Source organism: Cottoperca gobio, chromosome 6, assembly GCF_900634415.1.
Source record: "Cottoperca gobio chromosome 6, fCotGob3.1, whole genome shotgun sequence".
Lineage (NCBI taxonomy): Eukaryota > Metazoa > Chordata > Actinopteri > Perciformes > Bovichtidae > Cottoperca > Cottoperca gobio.
The window spans coordinates 10,243,148-10,266,176 of record NC_041360.1 but is presented as its reverse complement, the minus strand read 5'-3'; the positions used below and the strand labels follow the sequence as shown (position 1 = coordinate 10,266,176).

General features: G+C 41.7%; 1 protein-coding gene across 4 annotated transcripts in view; it reads right to left on the bottom strand.

Moving 5' to 3' along the window:
- Positions 1-23,029, bottom strand: part of osbpl5 (oxysterol binding protein-like 5) — a 45,407-nt gene that overhangs the window by 4,947 nt on the left and 17,431 nt on the right. For 3 of the 4 annotated variants that reach the window (XR_003832391.1, XR_003832392.1, XM_029434090.1), the window contains exons 3-15: positions 12,014-12,169; positions 11,729-11,802; positions 10,406-10,486; positions 9,959-10,060; positions 9,480-9,683; positions 8,749-8,833; positions 8,471-8,633; positions 3,292-3,505; positions 2,754-2,938; positions 2,525-2,606; positions 1,751-1,849; positions 1,496-1,592; positions 1,172-1,270 (exon numbers count right to left, since the gene is read on the bottom strand). Coding sequence is in view for 2 of the 4 variants with exons in the window: in XM_029434090.1 (XP_029289950.1) it covers positions 1,172-1,270; positions 1,496-1,592; positions 1,751-1,849; positions 2,525-2,606; positions 2,754-2,938; positions 3,292-3,505; positions 8,471-8,633; positions 8,749-8,833; positions 9,480-9,683; positions 9,959-10,060; positions 10,406-10,486; positions 11,729-11,802; positions 12,014-12,149 (1,621 nt within the window). In the remaining 2 variants the exon portion in view is untranslated. Of the gene's footprint in view, positions 1-1,171; positions 1,271-1,495; positions 1,593-1,750; positions 1,850-2,524; positions 2,607-2,753; positions 2,939-3,291; positions 3,506-8,470; positions 8,634-8,748; positions 8,834-9,479; positions 9,684-9,958; positions 10,061-10,405; positions 10,487-11,728; positions 11,803-12,013; positions 12,170-23,029 lie in introns of those variants that run through there. The other variant, XM_029434091.1, reaches the window with a different exon arrangement.

Sequence of the window (23,029 nt, the reverse complement as noted above, 5' to 3'; positions counted from 1 at the left end):
AGTTTTGTTCAAGGAGAAGTATGGTGCTGAAATCTCAAAGCCCAACACACAATCAGTATAGTTATGCTCATATAATCTGAAGAAAGACCTTAAGCGTAGAAGTATGCATCGGGTGAAGCACGAGCCGTTTAACAAAACTAAACTGGTTACGCGGCCTGTGTAAACGGTACTCTGTGTAGACAGATTGGTGGATTAAAGGTGGAGCACATCTTTGCTGACACACGTACGCGAGACCGTTGACTGCAACACTGTGTACACCTTAAGCTCTGTGCAAACTCATAGATCCACAAAGAACCTCATGCAGTCTGTAACTCAAAGTTTCCTGCCCCCCCCCCCGTGAAACTAGATGATCTTTAAGCCACTCAATCTCCTTTGTGCAATATATAGTGTATTTCTTGTCTGACAGTGTGTCCTTGCTTTCATTTACTTACAATTGTATTTGAATAATCTACAGCAGTGGTCCCCAACCACCGGTACGCGAGTTTTTTGAAAGATAAAAACATGAACAAGAAGGACATAAAGAATTACTGATGGCCACCACATCAACACATGAGTGCACTGAGAGCGTCATACTTAGTGACTAACTAAGAGGAAGAAACCTTTTACTGTTGGTGAAGAATTTATAGGCCTACCCCTATATTGGACCGGTTCGTTGCAGAGACACAAGCTCAGGGCTTCCACTAATTCAGCGAAGTGGTGAGTTTTTTTATGCACTTTACATTTGTTTTTATGCCGGTCGTATCATTTTATTTCATCATATTTACACCCCCCCCCACACTTTGAAGGCCGGTCCGTGAAGATATTGTCTTACATGAAATCGGTCCATGGCGCTAAAAAGGTTGGGACCACTGATCTACAGTACTTATTCCATACTATGTAATAATTGCAAATAAATCCAATAGTATTTAAATTGATAGCGAAGGTGATTTTTACATTTTCAATAACAAAAATGGATTGTAAACACAACAGCATCAAGAGGGACATCAACCCCAGAATGGACCCTTTGTCCAACCTTATAGTTTCTAAACGATACTCTACACAACTCTTTTTCAAAGAGACGATACAGTTTTGAGGAGATTATGGGAACCTGCACCCGATGTTAACATAGCACCAAGGACATGGACAGACTAATGGGTGTGATGGTCATCACTATTTACTTAAGGCCTATTACCTTTGCAGTGAGCGTACGGCATGGTGATGACATACTCCTCGTCCCTGCCCAGGAACAGCAGCCTGGCTTTGCCTTCCAGAATAGCTGACAGAGAGTTGCCTACAACAGAGAAGCACTTTATTAAAGAACAGAAAAATAATCTTTCCTTGTAGATCCCCTTAAAAAGCTTATCCTGACAGTCATTTGTCGTGCCTCGAAGCAGAATCGGGAATTTATCTCGACATGATCAACCCTGTGACCCCATTGTTGTGTCCTTGCATGACTTTAAATGTGTGTATTGTTCACATTGAACAAACGGATTACATATTGCAGTATGCTTCGTACCATAGAACTTGGATTTGGCCAGGATGCTCCCACCAATAGAAAAACCATCCTTTCTATTGCACACATAAAAGGCAGAGATGGGCGGATGGTGGGACACCTGGCAGACAAAACAAAGAGCGAGAAAGTGAGGAAAAGAGGCGTCAGATACCCTCTGGCACGTATTAATGTTACTCTTAGTCTAATTGTGCTAAAATGTTTCACACAAGGGGATGAAGCGGGTGCATTTAGACATTCTAGTTGTGAAGCTGGTTTCACCTGTTCAGCTATGTAGAAAGTGCAGCTGTCGGTTCGAGGATGAAGCCAGCAGCAGCGAAACGTTTCCCCCAGGATTGGGTTGTAAGGCTTCTTCAGACCCTGGAAAATGAAAGCACATGCATCGACATTAGTATCAATGGGAGCAGGAAATAGTGTACAGCATTGCAGGAAGAATAATACACAATAATCATTAAAGGTTACAAGGTTACAAGTTTCTACTCTTCCATCTCCAGTGAGCCTCCTAGAGGTCGTCAGCAAGCTTGTTGAGCAAGCCCAGTTTAACCTACAGGCGTTAGCTGCTGGCTCATGCTGGGCGTTTTGCTGCCGCTGAGGAAATAAATTCCTAACGAGTAGAAACAAGTGCGAAGTCTCTGCTGACGTTTTTACTGCAGAAATCGACCCAGGACAGTCATTTATCCAACGGCCAAGAAATACAGTGGTACAGAATCCCATGTTAGAAGATGTGTCTGAAAAATGCAAACAATCTCCCAGCGCTCTGGTTGCTGCTGAAATGGAATTTGAAAATCCACTAAGCCGAAGTTATTCAAGTCTAATGTATTTTATTTATTACTAAATAAGTTAATTTGAAAAATGTATCTTTTTTATTTTTAATGATTAACTGTCTGAATGTTTATGTAACACTATTTTGAAGAGAGGTGTATATGGTATAGCTGCCATCATCAACTTTAACAGGTAATGCTTCTTATAATCAGGGTTGTCCTGTATTTGGGCCACTATGATACTTCTGGTACAATTGTGGAAAAATAATCTTACCTTTGGCTTCTTGTAGAAACCAGACAAGTACCATCTCAACACCTGCTTGATCCGACCGTACGCGCTCTCCTCCAGTGCAGCTCTGTGGCAGGAAAGACAGTGAGGGAGACGGACACAAAGAAAAAGCAGATTGATAATAATTCCACTCATCTGACTTTGAAGGAAAATGCTAAAATGTGCACACTCTTATGGACACACATACAAAGTATAGTGACTTTAAGTTACTGACTGTGAGAGCAGATCAGCGTGGTAGTAGTAGTCAGACAGCTTGTCCAGGAAAGAGCGGGGCTCCAGGATGAAGGTGGGCAGCACTACCTTGGACAGATCCATGCCCGGCCGCAGCTGCTTCAGCAGGCTCCAGATCAAACCCTTGTTCTCCTCCGATACAGTCTCCACCTGGGACGCCTCCCCAGCCTGAAGAAACAACAAAACAACATGAGTGAGGGATCCCTTTATAGTCACGTTGGTGAATCTACGGTCAGAGACAACTAGGACATGCAAAGAGGGAATTTCTCAAAGACAAGCAGTTACGTTTTAATGAATATTGGGCCTGTGCCAGAAAGAGAATTAAACTGATGTATATTTCCTGGAGGAGAAGAAACAGGGCTTTCAGAAGACTTACATTTTTAAAAACACTGAAGATGCATTTGTTTTTACATTTTTTTGCTGCCTTTAAAAAAAAAAAAGATGAAAAACTGCAGTAAGGGAACTGTAACAAACAAAACGAGGCAGAACTCCCTACATAAATACTGTAACTGTAAACCCACTTCAGCCATCTCCTCTGTGCTCTGCTCTACATAGGCTGTGGCCTGTGGCCCGGGGGACAGCTCGTCTGATTGGTCCATGTCGCTCTCTTCTGTCACTCTTCCACCGTTCTCATTGGCCGCAGTGTACCAGTCATCGTGAGCCTCACGCTCCGATTTGTCTGAAAAGGCATCGTGCTCCATGTGGTGATTGCCCAGCAGCACGGTGTCATTTAACCTGAAAGTAACAGAAGTGAACATTAAGGTTAGAATTATATTAAACAACCTCAAGTCAACAGTTGTATTGCTACTGCAGCTAAGACCAACCTCTTCTGGAAATGATGTAATAAATAACAGATGAAGAATAATCACAGGATTTAATGAAGTAGCTCCATGTGCATGTGCTGATCTTTGACAGGTTGGATCTAAATCAATTTAAACTGGTATCGTAAGTGGCTCTCATAATGTTAGCAAGTCATTGCCATGGATGATTCAATTGAGCGTGGAAACTTGAGGGAGTTGATGACCGTGATTAGACATCAAAGATGAGAAATCACATGACATCACAAACATAGTATTTCATTTTACTTCAGTGCTGCCTTTGATGATTTCTTCCCCCGGCGTTCTATAAACAGCCGACTTTGGAGAAAAACAAATGACCTGCCGTGAACTTTTAAGAGACTGAATGGCCTTTTAAATGTGTATTGAATCTGATCAAATCGTGTCCTTACAGCTATGATGAGTAAGCTCATCGCGTCAGAGATTATCCACTAAAAAAACCTGGCGGGCCTGGATACATTTAGTAAATCTGACCCGACTGGTTGCCAGGACAACCAGGCCATATCACCCCATCCTTATCCACCTCACATTAACATTGTCTGAATGTGACTGGCTAAAAATTAGGAGACACAAACAGGGTAATGTATGCATATACATATGTGCATGCTGTACATGTATGCACACATACGCACACATTTGAGAGATAATTCAAACCAGATACAATGCTGAGTTATCACTTTCTCAATGTGGAACTTTCCAGTCGTGGACACATCAAACCTACATGTCAGATCTGTCAGCACTTGCACAACCAGAACAAAGTCAAAAAACTAACCAAAAAAAGGGGAACACAGTGAAGAAAATCACAAATCAGCTTGTAAAAAGCCAAAGAAAGGAGAAGAGAAAATAAGAGGGAAAGAGGGAGGGGCAGGGTGAAATCGATAGCTAATAGGGAACATCATGGTTCCAAACCTACAGCCATTTTAAAAAGGCAGACAGTGGACGTCTGTGTACTCTAGTGCTAAGTCCCAAAAGCACATTCAAAAGGACAAACAAACAGAAATTAAAGCAGGTTTTAATCATATGCATACTCGGAGGTTTTAAGTCAGATAATTCAAAAATACTCAACAATTGGGATTCTAACAGTCAGACATTAGGACGGTGGAAGATAATTGCAAGTGTGGTCCCAGAACACAAGGAAACCGCTTATTTTCACAAACAATGAAAGGAAGTTCAGTTTTTAAAATGCCTTTAGACTCGACAGACGAGAACAGTCAAATTCCTGCACCCTCTGTGAATCACTAACCAGCCAGTAACGTTATCCATTAACCAAACACGCCCTGGAACAGACGTGGCTTTCCTTACCTCAAAGACATACAGAAAAACAGACAAACTCTTCCCCAGGAATCAAATACCGATGATGTTAACAGGAAATCCAAACACGAGCGCAGTCTGTCCTCTCCTCTCCAGTGCGTGCGTAAATGTTTTTAATCTAGTGACTAAAAGGTTCAGTGTTGTTTTCCTCGACTCTGGCACACCTGCTTCCTAAATGTGTGTGTTTGCATATTTCTGTCTGTGTGCCAGTGCGTGTGTATGTGGGCTTCCAACGGCTGTGTTGCTGCCGTCTCTTTCTGGGCGGTGTACGGTTCTCATTCTACTTCATCTTCCTGCTCCTCTGACAGTCATGTGATTGTACGGGCTGCTGCGATTGGCTGGTAGAGGAGCAGGAGAGGAGGGAGAGCTTGGGTGGATGGCCAGAGGGAGGGTACAGCCATGGAGGAGGGGAGGACAGGGATGTCTAATGTAGAATGTAAACAGCACACAAACTGCAACTTGCATTCTCAAGAGAAAAAGGGGAAATGACTGATAGATAAGTACCAACATGAAAAAAAAGATAAGACATGGCTGCATTTAAAGATTTGGCAGTTATATAGCTTTTTTTAGTTACACAACAGATGTCAAGCATTAATGAATTGCCAAAGTGGAGCATGCACACACACATTATTTGCTTCCCTTGTAATTCTCCTCATCACATTAATATGGTTCCACGTTCAGAGTCAATAGAGTCTACACCGCAACCATCTTCTACTGCCCACCAGTGTTAGCTGCCTTGCTTAAGGGCAAATGCAATAATAAGCTTTATTTGTAAGGCAACTTTCATACAAGAATTGTAGCCCAAAGTGCTTCATAGCAAAAACATAATTAGTACAAGGTCAGAATAATAATCACAGTGCTGAAGAACTACTTGCATTCACATTTCCCGTCATTGTCACTATTCAGGATCACTATTTCAGAATCTATATTCAATTTAAAACTCTGCTAATCAAGCAGCATTTTGATTTTTTTTTGACAAATAAGGCACTAACATTTACACACTCCTCAAACACTTCTATTCTCTTAGCTAATATTCTGTCCAGTGCCTAATAAAGATGATTTGAACCAGTTTCCAAAGGTGCTACTTTATATACTTTACTCTACAAAGCAAGTGACCAGAAGTTTACTGGCTCCAATGTTCAAATGTATAAAAGATGATTAAATGAGACACAAACTAGGGCAACATCACACTATGCTCAAGCGTCGCACTGCTCATTTCTAAATGTAATAATTTCTGCTAAAAAACCCAGCTAATTTCTCTTTAGATCCTCCCACTTTCTCTATGAATCACACACACAGAGAGTATACACACACACACAGCACATACACACACACAGTATACACACAGTATACACACACACACACAGTATACACACAGTATACACACACACAGTATACACACACACAGTATATACACACACACAGTATACACACAGTATACACACACACAATATACACACACACACACAATATACACACACACAATATACACACACAGAATATACACACACACAGTATACACACAGTATACACACACACACAGTATACACACACACAGTATACACACACACACAGCATACACACACACACACACACAGCATACACACACACACACAGTATACACACCCACACACAGTATACACACCCACACACAGTATACACACCCACACACAGTATACACACCCACAGTATACACACCCACAGTATACACACCCACAGTATACACACACACCCACAGTATACACACACACCCACAGTATACACACACACACAGTATACACACACACAGTATACACACACAGTATACACACACACAGTATACACACACACACAGTATACACACACACACAGTATACACACACACACAGTATACACACACACACAGTATACACACACACACTATACACACACACACACACACACAGTATACACACAGTATACACACACACACAGTATACACACACAGTATACACACACACAGTGTATATATACACACGCAACACACAGTATACACACGTGCGCACACACACAGGATGAATTGCACGTGTGGCTCAGCTTCACTAATAACTTAAAACAGTGGCAGACTAATTTTAGCAGAAGATGCTAAATTTAGATTCCATTTGCAGGGAATGGAGTCTCTAGGATGATTCAGCTACAGAAGGTAGAGTGGCTACAGTAACAGTAACTCCTACAAGGGGACATGATCAGGTGGTTTTCAAAAGAGGCTACAAGACTAAATGGAAATCTAACTAGATCATAATCATCTCTTTTCTTTTGGTAAAGGATGGTCCAGTGTTCCCTAAGCTAAAGGAGCATTTATATCCTTAGCATTTATAGAATTCGAACATCTCCCATCATGGCTGCCACGTCTGGGTCATTTCACTCAGTTAGGAACCTTCCTAAGTACAAAAGACTATTCAAACGGAGCCACAGCCTTTCAAACTGATAAATCTTAAAGAATAACTCACTTTCTCGACGCACAGGTATGAGTGAACACATGTCTGGTTGGTAGTACAGCAAACAGAACAATGTTTTTTCCTCCTACTTATAAGAGTACTGATTTAGTGCAAAGCGAGTTCACCTGTGTCTCGTTCAGTCTTGACAGCACAGGTGAACCTCGTTGCTCCGCAGAGCTCATCAGGGTCATGTCAGACTATCAAGAGCCATGTTTTTGAACGGCCACAGGACCAGTGTTCAACAATGGTCCAACTAGGCAAACATTACAGTCAAGATATGAATATGATTCATATTTGCAGATCACATAATTTTCCATCATGCTGGACCTGTTGTGTTGACATCACATCATGGCATAAAGTTACTCTTTACTGCTCTTACTGTTCATATTCACTTGTATATATGACCGCCTTGATTATGTATAGTATGGTTTCATGTCTCGGGACATGTCCACATTAATCAGTTGTTTTTGTTATTAAATGCAGCCTTCTACTTATACATTTCAAGTATGAGCGTTTATCCAGAGTATTCATGTGTGACTGTTAATGCAATCGAGCACAACAGCAAACAGGGAGTAGTTTCCTGACACCAAAAAGAGTTTATATTGACTGTGGATTAAAACTTTCATTTCAGACCTGGTTTTTCCAGTTTGCAGTTTTCTGATCAAATTAAACAAATGGTAGCATACAATGTATACAGTTCACAACATTACATTTGATATACTCCCTTCTAAATACACACAAGTAAAAAGAATGAGCACTGCATGATCTGAAATCACACTTGTGCTTGATCGTTTAAACAAAGAAATCTAAATGACTAATTCCTTTTACTAGGACGGTGCACCCCATGTCTCTGCAGCTGCTATTATGAGTTGATTACCAGGAACCACAGAAACTATATTTTAGACCTACCATCTATCATAAAACAGCATAAATGTGTTTGGTAGAATGCCAACGGTCTTGTGTGTGAATTGGCAAGCGCAACAACTTGAGTGTGATTACAGAAAACATAAAACGCACCAATAACAACAACTAATAAATGTAAGATGGAAATAATGATATGCGAGATGCTTTCAGTGTATGCAGCTGTATGCACTTACTGTAGCAGCTCTGCATCAGTGAGTGCGGTCGACTGCAGCAGGTGGAGTATATGGGAGGACTCGGAAGACGTGCTGAAATCTCCTTCTTTCCCGCCTTTGGCTGTCAGCTTGTAGAGACTGGAGCAGCTGAGAGCGAGCTCCAAGGCATCCATCCAGCACCGCCCTGGAGAGACAGACACATTTTAGAGAGGGGAAGGAGCACCGTCAATCATTTCTGCTCGTAAAAATAATCCATTAAAAACGTTAGAATGTACACTTCCAACCAAAACAAGCCTCACCGTCAGACTCAGATGCTGCTCTGAAGATCAGGTAGTTGCTGGGAAGAGGCTGCGTGATGGAGCCGACGTTCTCTCCTCTGGGACCCTGAGCAGAATGATGAGACGATGAGTCACGCTTCATGCCATTTTAGTCATGTTTTACCAACAGAAGCAAATGGCTCTCTCAAGGGCTATAACCATAATGGAGCACTGAACAGGATAATTGTCACTTAAAAATGAAAACTATTGGGTTTATTTGTATAGCACATTTAAGCAACAAGGCATATGGTGCATAGAAACTGAGCTCTGCTTGTCCCCGTTTAGTTTTGACTCTGGGGACAGAAAGCAGACCCGTCCCTGGGGACAGAAAGCAGACCTGTCCCAGACGACTTGAGAGGTCTGGATGGTTCATAATGTAGCAGAAGACCAGAAATGTATTTTGGCCCTAAACCACTAAGTGCTTTATAAGACAACAGTAGTATTTAAATAGATTATTTGACGGACAGGAAGCCACTGTAAAGACCTCAGAACTGTAGTGAAGCACTGACCAAACCGAGCGTCAATATGGACTACAAAGAGAACAGATATAAAATATAATTACAGATAAAACTGCCTTAGTTTTAACCGTTGCAGTGCAAGTAAACCCTGTATTTTCATTTGACGTTGGCAAACCAAATTTGAATTAAAAACTCCAGTCATGACAACAACAAAGCACCCTGTTCTTTACTGCTGAGCCTACAAACATGTCTGACCTTGACAGCCCAGATGGATTTGTCCAGCGGGTGGTAGAGCTTAAAGCAGAAACCGTCCTTCTTGGAGGGTCTCTCAATCAGCTTGCACGCATTGAGCAGGACGGTGCCCACCCAGTGGTCTGATTTGGGGGTCTTATAGATTAAAAGAACTCCGGGCTTCAGGGCACACCACAGCTTGGTCCAACTCTTTAAAGAGCCACGGATCTAAAGCAGAAGGGGTGAGATGAGAGGACATTTCAGTAGCAGAACATAATGAGAACACAAGAAATATGATGTTGTTGATGTGATGTTAATACACATAACAAGATACCACAAGTTTGACGTGCAAAGTAGAAAAAAACTAGGATGATGATACTCAAAAAAGGCATACATGACAGAAGATACCAACATCTGAATAGTGTGTTTCTAGAGATATCATTATTCTATAATCTGTTAGATTAGAGCGTATAGCATATGTGTAATAGACAACATCAGCACACCTTTAGCCAGTCGGACATGATGACAACACTGGGATCCTTTAGTGCACTAAACATTTCTTTTGCTGCCCGCTTCTTCTCTTGCCTGTAATTCTGCTTTTGGACCTGTGAAAAAAACATCAACACATGAATGAGTCATCAGTGTTACTGTTCCGAGGACCGATCTGAGAGCACCAACACTAGGTGGAAGCAAAGCCAACCGAATGCTAGCAACAATGCTCTTTGGTAATCATTAACAGGACTCATTGGTGACCGTTTGAAACATACAATAGGGAACACATTTACAATACTAAAAAGGTTCTAAAATGGCTCGCGTACATTTATCTCACTGAGCTTAGACTGAGAGAGACACTGAAGAGATGAATCACATGAACTTTATGATATTTCCAAATTGCATTAATATTGCTCAACATTTTTCACAGCAGTCTCGTATAAGAAAGTGATGTGTACCTTGAGAGACTCCTTCCGGGCCAGTCTCTCTGTGGGGGAGGGGCAGTCCTTCTCAACACCATTAAACATCCTGGACTCAGACTGAGGGAGGATGAAGAAGAGATTTAAACTACAGACAAACACTATTAACTTTGCTTCTGTAGAGATTTTCATTCATCAAATAGAGTTTAATAATCTATGATTAACCACCACAACAGCATTATAAACGAATTTTGCGGATTATATTTTAGAGTGTAGAAACGGTTATTAGATAAACAATAGACGGTTATCTCTTGTGATGTAATGCCACAAGTTAACCGACTTGACTCGCTGGCATTATGAACCCCGCATTGATTTATTGTTTCCTTAGCCACGTAGCTCATCTGATCGGCCACACGTTTGTATGAAGCAGGCGGGTGGCCCTTTCAGTCAGATAGCAGTTCTGCTGTTGTGACCACAAACCCACTAACTTCCTTGGTTAGACATCAAAGGGCGCTGACTGTTTGATGGGCTCTACTGATCAGTAAGTAAAGATTAGAATCTCAGTGGTAAATTATGCTGCCATTTCTCCGTGATGTTTAATTACATAACCAAATGTTCTGCATGCACTAAACCAAATATGACTCACAGTAATATTTGGTGAGCCCACACATGTGCTTGGACTTATCCATTTGTGTTAAAAGAAGCCAATCTTAAAAGCGTAGTTCACTATTACAACCTTGTAAAAATGACAACATGCGAGGCTGTGCTCAGTCTCCTATTGTCCCATAAGGGCTTTCAGGATGGAAGAAAGAGCAAAAGGCCAGAGACGCAGCTGCGCCTGTGAATTATTCCACATATAAATAGGCGGTGTTGCGAGGCGAGGCGAAGCGACAAGAGGAAACGAAAATGAGATTACGCAGTTGCCATTGGAAACATACATTGACCACTCTTAATTAGGGTTAGGGTTTACTAAAATATTGAAAGGGATTGTTAGGACTAATGCAACACAGGCAGCGTCAGTGTTTGGTGCAAAAGACACAGTTCCCACCATGGCCCTGACGTCCCACAGCTTTTATAGGACTTACATTGGGGCAGTGTCATGACTTCAAAGGTTATTAATTCCTAGTTTGTTAGTGCTGATGTATCAAAACTGGTTTCCATTTCAAATACACTGAAGGTGGAAATGACTATCTTGTATATTTTTATGACAACAGTTGTAGGTTTGTCCACTTAAAATCCTCGTAGATGTTTCGGGTTCCTAACACTGCGGAGGAAAATAAATTGTCATAGAATACAAAAGGAAAGGGGCTCACCTAATGAGTCACTTAGAGTGAGCTGCCCAATCAGGAACTGCGTTCTTACCTTGCTGCCTGGTGATTGGGCAGGACTAAGTTCATTACTCAGCATGGAGAGACCGTTCCTGTCTGTGTCACTGCCTGGTGGGAACCCACAACACACAGTTACATACAAATGAACTCGGTAAATAAATCTGCTGACAGACATTTGAAGCATGGCAGCCACACAAGCAGATATAAGCAGCAGCGGAGGTTTGTTCATTTGTATGGAATTAGTACAGTAGCCACCGAAATATACTATTGTGTAAAATTCACATTTAATTTGTCGGCTTTAAACCTCTTGGTCTTTTACCTGGGCTGAGGTTGTAGAGGTCGTTGTCTCCTCCATAAGACAGGTTTCGGGTGAGGGTTCGGGGGTCGATTTTGGGTGGGGAGGTGGCGTTAGGGCACAGAGAAAACCTCCGATGGAACAAATTCTCCTCCTTCATCCTGACAACCTGCTTGTCCTCTGCAGGAGGAGAAGCGCAGAGGGAAAAAAGGAGGGAAGGGAAGATTTGGAAAGGAAGGAGGAACATTCTGATTAGAACAAAATGTTACAAAATGTTTGCGTGCATGCATTTGTTCATCTAATATTAGGATTTAAAAACAATAGAAGTGATTCATCTCGTGTTTGTAGCTCCTCTTCTTTTGAATATAATTGTACTTGCTGTCTCTCCCTGCGTCACCGACTCTAAGCTCCTGAACTCCAACCTCGCTCCTTCTCTTTGTGTATATCTATCGGCCTGTCAGGACCCCCGCCCTTTCACTCCTCTATAACACCAACAAAGACCTACTGTACCAGGACATGTCAGCCTGTCCACATAATACCACTGTGCGTGGCAGTGACAAGCAGTTCAGACTGCACATTGTCAGTGTATATGACGGATAGCGTCTCCAACCAAGTTCAGCCCCTCTGTCTACAGAGACTCACTGTCCAAGACGACTCCCACCACCATTGTCACCACTCCTCCATCCTCCCTGTCGGTCTGCATCAACAGGCTTCAGTCCAGAAATTGCTTCGCCCCCAAAAATGCTGTTTCTCCAGTCGTTCTGTTGGTATCCACAAGGATTCCCATCTACCAATAAGATGCACATCTCGGCACACAAAAGGGGACACATGCAGCTACTGCAGATGTGGGTCAAGCTGTGGCTCTGCAGCTTCATGTTGTTGATTTACAGCAGTGAGTGGATGAGTAATATGTTCAGGCCACAATGCCCACATAAAGGAAACAAAAGAAATACACACACAAGTAGGCATGGGTCAATATGAAAATTTCATGTCACGATTATCCTAACTGAAATAATGGCTACATTTGCTTAATTCATTAAAAAATATGCTTAAAACTCTTAAAATGGCACAGATAGGAGACATAAATCATAATCATATCATACATCATAAGGCCCCCTGTGTAAATAAAAGATTAAAGAAAACAGCAACATTGTGAGTCCGTTCTTTCTTCTTTTTGTTCACTTAGTGAAAGTGATAGATAGTGATTTAGGCAGCTTTGTTGAGTTACTCATGAGACAATATTTATGATTATAGATAGAAATCCACCACAATCAATTTATTGTGTTTTTAACCGCAATAAAACCCTATATCGTCCCATGCCTGCATATAATAAACTATACACGCATATGCATAGGCCTACTGTATACAAGTCTGCACATACAGAGCCTGTGTTGAGACATTAAATGTTCTGTTAATCTGTGTGCTCTTAATGACAGACGTGTTTTTCTTCTTTGGTACCCAGAGACACGATGACGTAGCCTCACTTTGCCTGTTTTCTCCGCTCTCTCTCTCTTGTGCTCGGTTTTCTACTTTGCTGAGCTCTGTAACTATTGACAAGTGGCAAACTATTCAGAGCACGTTATTAACAACTGCTGAGGGTTATGGCTGTTGCCAGACAGATTTAAACATTGTGCTTGTCCAAACTGGTGCTGAGCTGATCAGAGCAAACCAGAGTCGACGGTAAACCACTGAGGTAAATGGAGCGTAGCTGTTACCACCTGGGTCCATCTGTACGGCCACACTGTTCTCTGCTCAGATCAATATAATCCCATTCATTTTCTTTCAGTGCACAAACACATTCAGTAGACTCCCGGCCTACAGAGCAGTCTCGCCTACGAGCCATCAATTACAATATTCAAGAACTGTGCGTTACATAAAATTCATTCATAGAACATTTTCACAGACTGATTCATCATTCAACTCACCCACATCATTCAACTGTGATTACACTGGTGCATGAGGAAAGGGCCGTTTGTCAGTGTACATATTGCTAAATTATACAAATAAAACCTGAAGGTGGACAATGACTTAAACTGGAAATGGAAAACCACATGTAGTGCTGGAGGAGTCCTGGCGGTTAACAAACTGTACCCTCCCTCTACAAGTACATAAAGTCTATGCACATATTAAAAATACACGAGCACACTCACATCCGTATACTCGTCACACCACTCCCTGCTTCCCCTCTGCTTTCTACCCTGCCTCTGTGACTCATTCTCTCAGCCTCCTGACTCCCTTCTCATTTCTGATCTTGCAATCTCTTCTGTGCATTTCTTCCTCATGCCCTCTGCTCCTTTGTCCTTTCAAATAGGCAGTTATGAACAACCAAGATATGAGAGAGAAAATGTATATTTATTCTTTTGGAAAATAGATTCTTTTTTTTTTTGTCCTTGTGGAGGTCTATAAATAGCATTCCATTGCTGCAGTGCATGAGTGCATGTGTAGTACAGTGCTGAACCCTGAGTGTGATGCAGGCTGCATGGAAAAGAGCATGAAGCTTTAGCATTACCCAACAGTATATAACATAACATATAACATAATGGGCTGCCAAAATGTATCAGGACAGTCACACATGGAGAATTAATATCACTTACAGTACAGGCCCTAGGGCGGGTCAAGATATGGGCAGACATGGAGACCGACAGGACAAACCAATCACAGCTGGTTCTCACAGCTGCAGGGTGGAGATTTGCCGGGAGAAAGACTACAGTATGTGTGTGAGCATATTACGCAGTCTAGACTGAGCATGGGTGTGGAATCCACGAATGTCTAATGTGTTTGTATTGTGTGTGGGCCTGTCAGATGAGCATATACGGAGGCCATTCCAATAGTGTTTGTGTGGTGTTCGTCGAATGACGTATGCGTGGAAAATGAGTGTGTGGATGTGCATACGTGGCCGTGAGTGTGTGCCTTGTTGCTGCATACTGAAGGGAGGATTACACATGCACATGATGTAGCGCCAAAGGAGAGGGAAAATGTTCGTCTCCAATCCCAGCAGCAGTGGCAAAGCGGGCCGCATTGAGTGTGCAGTACTCACAAACACACATACGCGAGTGCACAGAACACACACGCACACCAGTAGTTGTGCAGCGAGCTACAGTCTTACTACATCAGAGATCTATTTTATGAATTCAAACTATAACCAATATGAATTGCTTTATTGCTATACTGCTATGCATGCACATATTTAAACTCACCAGAAGAGAATATATAAAACTTAATTAAAAACACACTGTTTCCATGTCCAAATATAAGGCTACTGTATCCTCTAAGGCAGGGGTGTCAAACTCATTTTAGTTCAGGGGCCACATGCAGCACAATTTGATCTCAAGTGGGCCGGACCAGTAAAATCAGAGCATAATAACCTATAAATATAAATAACCACAACTCCAAATGTTTCCCTTCGTTTTAGTGCAAAAAAGTACAAGAACATTCTAAAAATGTTCAAACTTAATCTTTTTACAAAACATTATGAACAACCTGAAATTTCAAATTTTTAAAAAGGTATCATTTACACATGTGTGTTACAACTTACTGATCACAGTGCATCTACAAAGGCTTTTACTTTATGATCAAAACAACTAATTTTTACACTTTGCAAAGTCATCCGCGGGCCAAAACCGGTCCATCAGAGGGTCCAAACCGGCCCGCGGGCCGCATGTTTGTCACCCCTGCTCTAAGGTTTCAGAGTTCAGTGTGAGGGAAAAAAAGACAATCAAATAGATAAGTGGGACCAGTATCAGTGTGGCACTCATAAATACAAATAACAAGTTGGAAATTAAACATTGACCTTGTGTTCTATTACCAGTGGCTGAGATATATATATATATACTGTATATGTATCATGTTTTTCAAGTCTCATTAGTGTATATATTGACAAAGGAGAAAACATGAGGAATCTTTGCAAATAGAATCCAAGGAGATATACAAGCACCATTTTGCTTTCCCTAAACAGTCACTCTACCCTTTGACTGACCTATTATCACTGAAACACAACATGTAATTGTGCTAAACCACTCTCACAACTCACTGTCCACAGCACCTAAAGTTTGCTACCTCTGCTAATGCTACACAGGTGCTCGGCTAATATTTACCCAGTGATAGGAACAACTTGTGGAAAAGATAACAGCACCGGGCCAGTCAATAACACACATTAACCTTGAACTATGAGAAGGAGGACAGATAAAACAACAACAACAACAAAAGCTGTGTGACCCAGTTACCTTGTTGAGGTAAAAGCACCTGTCTTGCTGTCACATGGGACCTGCTCGTTTTTAGTAATCATTACACCAACTGGGAGGAGGAGGAGGAGGGGGAAACCGAGCGAGGTGTCATGTTAACATGTTCTAACCTGTATATTGTTAACATGCTTGACTGATCTAATGAGCATAATCCTCAGTCTCTCTCAGGGACACAGACAGCTGGGCTGCAGATGCAGTGGCTGAGAGTAACCTTTGGCTAGTTTGTATTATTATATTATATTGCAAGAGAGGCCAACCTTTTCACATTACTCCAATAAACAACCCACATTCAACCAAAACTCCTGTATGAGAAAGTGGCTGAGAGACAGTTTACTCAATTGATTGATTACACATTGGAGCAGCAGGGAACATGGTATCATGCTGGGTTTTAGTTGCAAGCACTATGGCCATTTCTATAAAAAATACCAGTAAATTTAAGAAGCAAAATGAGTTTGATATTGAATTTTTCTGAAGAATTATGAACTATAACAGTCAATATAACATCAATGCAGGAGCCATTGTGGGTAAACAGTTAGTGTTTGTAGCTGCAATCAAATCACAATTTTGTGTCGTCTTATAACTGAACCAGAAAAAAAGTACAATAAAAATGCCAGTAAATATAGTTTGTCATCATGAAACAAACAGCAGTGGTTTAACCCACTGAGACCAAGCAGAGTAACCAGGCTGTGTTGTTTATCAGCTGAAAGAGGTCGACCTAGTGAAAGTTTTGTGTTCTTTTCCCTCAGTTATGTTCACACTGAAGAGAAGGCTACTTTTTTGATTAACACAATGTCTAGAAATCCTAACCCATACACTGACACCCAATCCGTCAACACTACTGCTATTTAAGGCGGAAGTGTCATATGGAGTTCAAGATCCCTGATTTAGCAGTCATGTTGGCCCTTCACCCTGTCTCTGCTGTCACTGTCACTTTAGTCGTGACAATACCCCCCTAACCCCCCCACCACCACCAACCCCCATCATACCGGCAGGTCCACAACAAGGCTGTCAATATAAAAATGGTCTGTGACACACAACAGGTTGGTTAGACATCTTCAGTTTACGCACTGGCGTTTGCGACTGCACAGCCAGGATCTATTATGGGATGATATTATGCATATTAACAATTCAACAACTTCTGCCTTGACTGATGCACTTTTCTACATTTTAATTTATAGCCATACTGTCGGCTGGGTGACATCATGATTTTGAGTTTAGAAAAAAAAATGTGAAGGCATCTAATTAAACAGTTGGACACAAGAGCTATAAATGATTTAAAAAAAATAGGTATAGAAATATACCATTATTGATTCTAGTACAATAGCCACTATCAGGATCTCTCAAAAGGACACGAAGTGACAGACAAACACAAATGTGGCCTTGACTAAAAAACTCCACTGTTTGCAAGTGTGTGTATAAATGTGCACACTGTAGAAAGTGCTAAGCTTGTGTGTAAGAGTGTGAGAGCCTTTCAATTCTGACAGGCATCATCAAGCCAGCTGTTGCTAATATGATGGCACAGATTAAATCCAGACACTCCCTCCATCCTTCCATCACTCCCATCTGTCCTCCCCTCAGCACCCCCAACCCTGTTAACCCCCATCTCCAGAGAAGGACTAATGGATGGCCCTATGACCTAGATATACACCAATAGGCTGTCGCCAAGTGCAGTATGTACATAAACAATGAACACTGCAACATACTGTAGAAGACAGACCACGTGTCTTTCTTCAAATGGTACCATAGGGAGAGTGGGGATGCACGCATACAAGCAAGATGTGCAGACATTTGTTCCAGTCGCTCATGTGTAGTGCATCTCAACCACTGTCTCTGCTGCAGGAGGCTCACAGACATTGTTTCTATCCTAATAACATCCACCTGTTCAGTTGCCTTTACAATTCCTGCATCAGAAACATCATCTAATGTTTCATCTACGGACGCATCCTGTAAAACATTTAACTATTGTGAAGAAACACTACACTGAACTACAAATCTAACCAACAACTACATTATTTGGAAGTGGAACCTAAATTGCTCATACTATGCATGGCATTTTAGCATCATGCACAACACGGCTAAAATAATTCAGAAGTCAGGTCAAGACAGTAACACACGCTCATCCACCTGAATCTAGCGAATACAATTTTACACACTGGCCTGAGGTCAGTCCCAGTAAATTCCTTGAGCAAGAATAGGCAATAGAAATAGTTTAAGTGATGGTCACAGCGCCACCAAGTTGTCACAGCTGTTGTCCTGACTAAGAATTGGGAGAAGCAGCTTTATAAACTGAAATCTTTAGCATTCAAAACATCTCTGTAAATAAATAAAAACAATTGAGTTATGACTACTGTGTCCAAGAGAAAATGAAGAAGGCAGAACTAGGTTAGCTGTTGCAGTTCAAAAAGGAGGCTAATTCTGTGACTCTGTGGGAGGATGTTTGGTTCGGTTCTTCTATTCTGAGTCTTGCGGGGGGTGCATGTATATTTTAAGAAACTCGCATGGAGAAAATGTCTTCCAGACAGACTTCCCATTTGATCTTACTTAAAATAGGAAACTCCCTTTGTTGTGTGGGGACTGCAGTGGTCAGTTACCATGGTAAGCCTTCACTACACCATACGACCACAGTCCCCACCCTATTCTACCCAGCATGCCCCTCCCCCCTGATGCTGCAGTAATGTCAATAATTGTACATCATGCATCTATTCTATGACCATCAATTAACTTCTTCAAGGTCTTGCTCATCTGAACGAGCTTGTATGTAGTCCAGGAAAGTTGTCAGAGGTTATCAGAGTTCTTGCCCAGCTGAGACCTGAGCATTTGGGGGAAGGAGAGGGACTAAGGTTCTCCACTGTTCTCTGTATTTCAGGTTAGACTGGCAGGAGACACAACCTCCCTGCGTACACACAGTCTCTGGGAACACAGGCTTCTGTCAGGGAGAAGGGAAAGAGCAAGGTAAACATAGCCTGAAAATGAGAACTAGGACTCTCTACAAGGGGCTGGGAAGCGAGCTCAGATTCTGGTTCAGCAAAAGATTAACCAACCTGTATCTGAAAACAGAGTCAGAGATATGGCTGTATCATAATACAAGCACAGATCCAAAACAAATTGTATCAAAAAAAGATCTCTTAAAGTATTTTTCCCTCTGTGCTTCTTTGCTTCTAGTGTGTGTGTGTGTGTGTGTGTGTGTGTGTGTGTGTGTGTGTGTGTGTGTGTGTGTGTGTGTGTGTGTGTGCGTGTGTGTGCGTGTGTGTGCGTGTGTGTGTGTACCTTTCCCAATCACATACCCACTTTAGGCCCCCAACTTCCTGATACAAATGATCACACTGAACAACATCGTCTGATTTCACTCCATGGGGGAGTTTATTGTAGCATTTTGGTCACTTAAAAATGTATTTTTCAGCGTTCGGTCGTACTTAGCTTCACCCTCTTGTGTCACTTCTGTGTCCAAAAAAAACAAGAGGGCGACAGCCAAAAAGCCAAACTCAACGCTTCAAAACGGCAGTCCACAAACCAAATGGCTGACATCACGGTGACTACGTCCACTTCTTACGTACAGTTTTTTTTTGTCCAATGGCTTAAATTCACCCAGCCCCTCAATAGATTAGCAATGCTTTTTTTAGCTGGTGAGTACAGAAAATCTACCAGCCACCTGCATACTTTACCAGCATTTGGCTGGTACATGGTGCTAATTTTGTCCCGTTTGTATTGTACCATGTGTCTTCTGACAGATATCTAGTCATCTTAAAGTGATAGGACAAACACTCCTGGTGAAAAGTCGTGCTTTGTCAGCCCACCAACAACCACGTTCAAAGTTTATATTCCTCACCGTTTTAAGGAAGCGGTCATGTTCTCCTGTCTTAATAAATCAGAAATCTCATCTATGGTTCCACACACTGGAACCATTTGACCTGGTAGACAGACCAAGCCAGCTGGCTGTCTGTACAGTTGGATCCAGGCCAGGGGTGGCTGTGTGTGAGAAGCAGCCTTAGGCAGCCCGAGCCAGGCTGAGCTGATGAATGCAGCGGTGCCAAGCATGGTCACTTTGTTTACATAAGTTGCATTAATATGCAGACACGAACACACATGCAAACACGCACAAAGAGACACTAAATAAAATGTTTTAGTATCAGAGGTCGTCAATAGTGCACTTTGAGAGGCTGCAGCCATGACTTTGACTGGCACATCCTCCCTTGCTTGTTTTAATTGCGTTCCTTCTCTTGGAACATCAAAGACATTCATAGTACAGTACCAGTGTACCACAATTAAAGATCCCCTCAGTGTCAGAGGAACGAACCTGTACACAGAAACAAAACTGACAGTATTTGCCTGAATATTAGCATCAGCACACTGATTCCCACATACAGTACATGCACCTGCAACTACAGAGACACAAACACACACTGACACAGACCTCCAGTAACTCAATTACAGCTGTGAGCCGGAGGAGGCATGACAGTGAATTTAGAAGATACGCAGTGGAATATCTTGTCAACAAACATGTTAGGGCTGCAGCTATCATAATTGTGATCATTAATCAATTAAGTATTTGAGACTAGTTCTTTTTTAGAGCAAAATTAAATATAAGGGAAACTTAATACCGAACTCCTACAAGGAAGAGGCAGGGGTCAACATCAATTTACTTTGTATTTACAAGGCCACTCTCATTGTGTATCTGTTTGATGGCATAGCAGGATGTAGCTGAAAAATAAGAGGCAGCTTGAGAAAACCTCCCATGGTTAAAGGTGAAAGTAGAATATACAGTATGTCTGGGGAACACATGATTGTGCTCAGTGCAGTTTATTTACTGTATAGAAAATACCCATTTAAGAGTTTGACATTATCAACAAAGATATCTAGCTTTTCCACCAGCTCTAAATGCCTCTCCCATATTTCCACTTCCAAAGCTGAAAAAGTTAAATGTATGAGCCAATTTTACTTATCACGTTGCACCTTATTAGAAAGGGCTATGGAAATTAGATTTATTTCCTTTGCTCTGCTTAAAAGGCCCTGTTACATCATTATAAGGCCTTTTGTATAGAGCTGGAAACATCTGTGGCAGTAAAAGGAAATAATAGGATTGGGAGGTTGCATAGAGCTGGACACGATTGGTCAAATATTCGTTTGTTGTTTAGGTTAGGTTTTTGATTTTGGGAATTCGTTTTTTGGTTGTTTTCGTTCCTCCTAAATGTAGACCATCAATAAAGGAGAATTGCTAAGTAGATTTTGTCAGGCAAAGGCTCTTCTGCTTGTCTGCTGGAGAGACATGAGGTGTGATGGGCTGGGAGGAAGATGTCTGCCAGCACATGGAGCAGACCTGGAGGCTGCCTGTCCTGACTGGACATAAGGAGGGTCATTAAGCAAGGGATAACAGATGAGAAGGTGTCGGATAAATGACTTTAAATCAATAATACTAAGACAAAGAGCAGCCTCGTGGGAAGCAGACGGTAGGAGCACATTACAGACTCCTCAATATACCATTTAATCTCACCAGCAAGGAATAATAAATTGTGGCTTATATATTTTCTAAAATAAAGTTTGATTTGAGCATTTTAACTGGCAACTTTAAGCTTGTCATGAGCTCTGCAATAGTGTCTCTTGCCAACCCAAACCTGCTGCTTTTATCTTCCCATCAACTTGGCCAAACACTGACTGCATATTTTAAAAACTGAATACATATATAATTGCTAAAAATACAAAACTGCTTTGCCAGCAAAACTGTGGTGCAAAACCTATGAGAAGTATTAAACTTGAGGAAAAACTGCTAATACTGCAGATATAGAACTTTATGAATGAACAAACAAAAAAGCAGAGGGTGTACAGTAGGGGAAACAAGCAAGAGACTTTTGTTCTGGACCTGGTTCTGAAATGAGTCTGAGCTATCACACCCCTACACAGGTACATTTAGCACACACAATGTTGGTAAATGTTGCTGGCTAGATATAGCTGATGTCTATATTGCAATGCATTGTCAGTTTAGTGAAAATACACTTGGAAAGCAAATGAGTGCGATCTTGTTCAGCCTGAACACTACTTGAAACCTAATGTCAGGTCCCTGCAAACGCTTCAAAGAAAATACAACTCCCTCTGACCTATACATTAAAGCTGCCAGCCATTCTTAAAGAAAATTAAATTAAAATAAGACACCTTTCAAATGGCACTGTATTGTAGGAAAACTGTGCTTTATTGTAAGATAATTACTATTTAACATATGCACTACCATACTATGAAACATTAACCTTTTCACAATGTCCATGTTTGTTTATCATCTTCCAGTAAAAACGGTGAGAGGGAACAAGACAACTTCTTAAGCTGCTTTCACATGATCGGCAGTGAAACCGCTCTGCGCTGGTTGTGCCGTTGTTTTACTATGGAGAGAGTGGTGCCGCCCAACTGGGCAGAAGCGGCACCCTAGTCGTGGCGCACTGCTCAAAATTGCCACCGAGCGCTGCGCTCAAAGCTCAAATTGCCGCTGACCTTTCAAAGCACAACAAAAGACATAACAGCTGTATGAAGCGGCACAGGTAAGCAGGGGAGGTAACCATAGAAACAAAACTAACTAGTTGCCTTCACCTACCTCGCAGTGAGCGCAGAGAACAGTTCCTATCACGTGAAGGCAGCTTTTTTTTTTTTGGCTAACTGCATTGAACTGCTGGCTGCTCTCAGACCCGAGATGACTCGTGCCACAGCAAGACTTGCTCATGATGTGTAACACATTGAATTGGAAGTAATTGGGTCAATCTGCTAAAAATGCAAGTTCTGCCCTTTGTCCAAGCAGTCACTTGATAGTCCTGTCACAAGC